Genomic DNA, 5,127 nt, shown 5'->3' with positions numbered 1-5,127 from the left:
CGTCAGAAATGGCAATTCAGTAATCCTCTCCCAGCAGTAGCATGCAGGCGACACCCCGTCCGCAAACCATGCCGATCCAGGGCGTTGATTCAGTCAATCAAGAAAAACGCCCAAAACCACGACGAAAACCCCCCGCGCCCGCGCCCGCGCCCACGCCCACGCGTACGAGCGGCGAGACCAACCACCCGGTGGCCGGTGCGTGGACGGACGGACCGCGCGCGCACGTCGGTCCCGGCGTTCCCGCGCGGCCGCTCCTCGTCGACGCCAGGCCTTTAAACTCCCTCCTATTTTAGGAGTACCGGGAGCGCGAACTCGAAGCCCCTAGCTTCCACGCATGCACGATCCGCCCGCCATGTCCCTCCTCCGCGTCCGGCCCGCCGCCGCCGTCGCGGCGCTCGCCGTCGCCGTCATCGCGCTCGCGGCGGCCGGCGGCGGGGACGCGTACGGGCTGACCAAGCCCGGCACCGTCATCTCGTACGACCGCCGGTCGCTCATGGTCGACGGCCGGAGGGAGATCTTCTTCTCCGGCTCCATCCACTACCCGCGCAGCCCGCCGCACGAGTGGGCCGACCTCATCTCCAGGGCAAAGGAAGGCGGACTCAACGTCATCGAGTCATACGTCTTCTGGAACGGCCATGAACCCGAGATGGGCGTGGTAACTGTCACGCACTCCGCCTCATTCATCTGATTCAGTGATTCTTCACGCTCTTCACGCGCGCGCGCCCCTGGCGTGTGCGTGCGCGCGTGTACAACCTCCATTACGTGTGCTCATCCATTCATGCGTTCCTCGATCGATCGATGGATTGATCGCTTGGTTGCAGTACAACTTCGAGGGGAGGTACGACATGATCAAGTTCTTCAAGCTCATCCAGGAGCATGAGATGTTCGCCATGGTCCGGATCGGGCCCTTCGTTCAGGCGGAATGGAACCATGGGTTTGTTCGTCTCGTTTGCTTCACATCTCATCGCGTCTCTTGATCGATTTCTGCAACAACATCTCTCTCCGTTTTAATTGAGGATTTTATTCTTCCAGAGGGCTGCCTTACTGGCTCCGGGAGGTCCCTGACATCGTCTTCCGCACAGACAATGAGCCTTTCAAGGTGATCCATCTGACATTCTTACATCAAGCCACACAAAATTATCAGTTGCAGACATATCAAATACTAGATACAAGTTGGAAGTAAAATTATGTACATGTAGAGATAATTTCAGGCTCATGTACCTTTTGGGTTTTCTCTTTATACAGAAGCTCATGCAGAAGTTTGTGACTATGATAGTGACCAAGCTCAAGGATGCCAAGCTCTTCGCATCACAAGGAGGCCCTATTATTCTGGCACAGGTACCACATTACCTTCCTTGATTATATTCTTCCGGCGACGTATTAATCGATGGCCTGATGAATGCTGATCATGAAGTTATTTGCTTCTCTGACGAAATGTTTCTGCAAAAACTAGATTGAGAATGAGTACCAGCACATGGAGGCGGCATTCAAAGAGAACGGAACCAGGTACATCGACTGGGCAGCTAAGATGGCCATCAGCACCGGCACGGGGGTGCCGTGGATCATGTGCAAGCAGACTAAAGCTCCACATGAAGTGGTAAACTTTATTACGATCAGACATGTTTATTATGCTCTTTCTATGATCAGTTTATGAACCATGGCAGGGTGTGATTCCTTGTTTCCTCTATTATAGGTTCATTCATTGTTCAAATGTATAAACAGTTTTAAATTTGCAGCAAGTAGATTGGAAATATATGATGGTATATACGAATCTCTTCTTGATTTAGGACCTACCCTGATAAAATCATACCATCATGTTCCTCTCTAGATCCCCACCTGCAATGGTAGACACTGCGGAGATACATGGCCAGGTCCAACCGACAAGACCAAGCCCCTCTTATGGACTGAGAACTGGACTGCACAGTAAGTTGAATCTCTCCTTGTTCATTGTTTAAGAGAGTAGAGTGTGCTAAACTGTTCTATTTCTGTTGGTGTATACAGGTACAGAGTTTTCGGTGATCCGCCGTCTCAGAGATCGGCCGAGGACATTGCGTTCGCCGTGGCGCGGTTCTTCTCCGTGGGCGGCAGCATGGTGAACTACTACATGGTACACATGAGTAATCTGCTCTTGACAAGGATTTATTTTTTGCGTTGTTAGAAACTTAGAATATAACTGTATTTCTGACAGAATTGCACGGTTGCCTCTCTGAACAGTACCATGGAGGAACAAACTTTGGAAGAACAGGCGCCTCATTCGTCATGCCGAGATACTACGACGAGGCGCCTCTCGACGAATTCGGTAAAATTCATCTTCACTGAACGGAAGTCTCAAGAATTTGTTATGTAGCTTTCTGACGAGCGAGGTGATGTATCCTCAGATCGCTCACTGCTCAACTATGAACAAAACCTGCAGGTATGTACAAGGAGCCAAAGTGGGGCCATCTGAGGGACCTGCACCAAGCACTCCGGCTGTGCAAGAAGGCTCTCCTCTGGGGGAACCCCTCTTCGCAGCCATTGGGCAAGCTCTACGAGGTTCTCTCGAATCTGACCGTGAACGATCACCATTGATGGAGACCGTGTTTCTGATGGCCGTTGGCCGCTTCATATATATGCAGGCGCGTCTGTTCGAGATCCCTGAGAAGAAGGTGTGCGTGGCGTTCCTGTCGAACCACAACACCAAGGAGGACGGGACGGTGACGTTCCGGGGGCAGCAGTACTTCGTGCCGCGGCGGTCGGTGAGCATCCTCGGCGACTGCAAGACGGTGGTGTTCAGCACGCAGCACGTGAACTCGCAGCACAACCAGCGCACCTTCCACTTCACGGACCAGACGGTGCAGAACAACGTGTGGGAGATGTACACGGAGGGGGACAAGGTGCCCACCTACAAGCTCACCAATGTCCGGACGGAGAGGCCCCTCGAGTCCTACAACCTGACCAAGGACAAGACCGACTACATCTGGTACACCACCAGGTACGCTTCGTGCTCCACGCCAGCAGTTGCAAAATGCAAGCGCGTCAGTCTTCTCTGATGATCGGCATGCCGATGTGTATGCTGTAGCTTCAAGCTGGAGGCGGAGGACCTGCCGTTCCGGCGGGACATCACGCCGGTGCTGGAGGTGAGCAGCCACGGGCACGCGATGGTGGCGTTCGTGAACGGCAAGTACGTGGGCGCGGGGCACGGCACCAAGATGAACAAGGCGTTCACGCTGGAGAGGCCCGTGGAGCTGAGGGTGGGCATCAACCACGTCTCCATCCTCTCCAGCACGCTCGGGATGCAGGACAGCGGCGCCTACCTGGAGCACCGGCAGGCCGGGGTGCACGCGGTCACCATCCAGGGCCTCAACACGGGGACGCTGGACCTGTCGGACAACGGGTGGGGCCACATCGTGGGCCTAGACGGCGAGCTGAAGCAGGCGCACACGGAGAATGGCGGCCAGGTGCAGTGGAAGCCGGCGGTGTTCGACCAGCCGCTCACCTGGTACCGGCGGCGTTTCGACATGCCCACCGGGGAGGATCCCGTGGTGATCGACCTGAACCCGATGGGCAAGGGCATCCTGTTCGTCAACGGCGAAGGCCTGGGCCGGTACTGGAGCTCGTACAAGCACGCGCTGGGCCGGCCGTCGCAGTACCTGTACCACGTGCCGCGGTGCTTCCTGAAGCCGACGGGGAACGTGCTGACCCTCTTCGAGGAGGAAGGCGGCAAGCCGGACGCCATCATGATCCTGACGGTGAAGCGGGACAACATCTGCAGCTTCATCTCGGAGAAGAACCCCGGGCACGTGCGGTCGTGGGAGAGGAAGGACAGCCAGCTGACGGCGGTGACGAACGACCTGAAGCCGCGGGCGGTGCTGTCGTGCCCGGAGAAGAAGACCATCCAGCAGGTGGTGTTCGCCAGCTACGGGAACCCGTTGGGGATCTGCGGGAACTACACGGTGGGCAACTGCCACACGCCCAAGGCCAAGGAGATCGTGGAGAAGGCGTGCGTAGGGAAGAAGAGCTGCGAGCTCGTCGTGTCGCACGACATCTACGGCGGTGACCTCAACTGCCCCGGCACCACGGCCACGCTCGCCGTGCAGGCGAAATGCTCCAAGAGGCAGAGGACCGCCGAACAATAAGCTAACACCCTCCTATATAGATCATAGCCTTCTCCTTCCTCCTCGCCGCCGCTGTCGTTTTCATGCTTGTTGTTTTTGGGATGCGTGCATGTTGTACTTAATTTGTTCATTCCTGTGAATTGTAGGAGTAGATGGACGCTGAGAAGCAAACATGAAAGTCAATCCATTTTTTGGTGAATAAGTTCTGAAAATAATGGACAGGCTAGTTCACTGACACATGTAAAATCAGACCCGCGTTCTTCAAAAACGGTCTTTTACCCGTTTCAACAAGAATTTGATTATTACTAGCAAAAATTAATAGGGAATCGATTTTACTGAATAAGTTCTGAAAATAATGAACAGACTAGATCACTGACACTTGAAAAATCGTTCTTGAAATTTGAAGAAAAATCAGACTCGCGTTCAAAAACGGTCTTTTACCCGTTTCAACAAGAATTGACTATCAGCAAAAATTAATAGGGAAACGATCTGGTGAATAAGTTCTGAAATAATGAACAGACTAGCTCACTGACACTTGAAAAATCGTTAAGTTGAAAAATGAACTTTCATAAAAAATAAAAGGGGCGTTGCGAGAATCGAACTCGCGACCTCTCGCACCCAAAGCGAGAATCATACCACTAGACCAAACGCCCTTGTTGTACAAATTCTCAAGTGTATGGTATACAATCTTTAATACATTCAAGAACCCCATAATTGGGTTCCTGCACTGTCAAGTCTCCGTTGCTCCGCCAATATTTACATGGTATTCTTATTATGCTCGTTCTATGTTACTTCCTCCGTCTCGGTTTAACAGGCACGCACGCAATTTAAGATAAACTTTGACCATTAATTTGGTCAACAAAATATAAATTTTATGTCTACAAAATCTATATCATTAGATTCGTATGCAAGAAAGCTTTCCAATGATATAATTTTTATGACATATATTTTATATTTTATTGATCAAAATAAGGTCAAAACACTTTCTTAAACTGCGTGCGTGCCTGTTAAACCGAGACGGAGGGAGTAAGCC

The 5,127-nt window shown here is 52.4% G+C and overlaps 1 protein-coding gene and 1 non-coding gene across 2 annotated transcripts; one reads left to right on the top strand and one right to left on the bottom strand.

The window, feature by feature from the left end:
* The first annotated feature begins 352 nt into the window (after positions 1-352).
* Positions 353-4,115, top strand: LOC124680717 (beta-galactosidase 11-like). The gene is made up of 11 exons (XM_047215774.1): positions 353-655; positions 822-934; positions 1,033-1,099; positions 1,246-1,338; positions 1,454-1,597; positions 1,829-1,923; positions 2,002-2,107; positions 2,215-2,299; positions 2,414-2,532; positions 2,616-2,971; positions 3,059-4,115. Exons 1-11 carry the CDS (start codon positions 353-355, stop codon positions 4,113-4,115), a joined length of 2,538 nt encoding a protein of 845 aa, XP_047071730.1.
* A 560-nt stretch (positions 4,116-4,675) lies between these two features.
* On the bottom strand, positions 4,676-4,747 carry TRNAP-UGG. The gene has a single exon. It is a non-coding gene; the product is annotated as a tRNA-Pro (tRNA).
* Between the last annotated feature and the right edge of the window lie 380 nt (positions 4,748-5,127).

The sequence above is a fragment of the Lolium rigidum genome, chromosome 1, assembly GCF_022539505.1.
Source record: "Lolium rigidum isolate FL_2022 chromosome 1, APGP_CSIRO_Lrig_0.1, whole genome shotgun sequence".
Taxonomy (NCBI): Eukaryota; Viridiplantae; Streptophyta; class Magnoliopsida; order Poales; family Poaceae; genus Lolium; species Lolium rigidum.
Note: the sequence above shows the minus strand (reverse complement) of the source record. Positions and strands in the feature narration are given on the sequence as shown.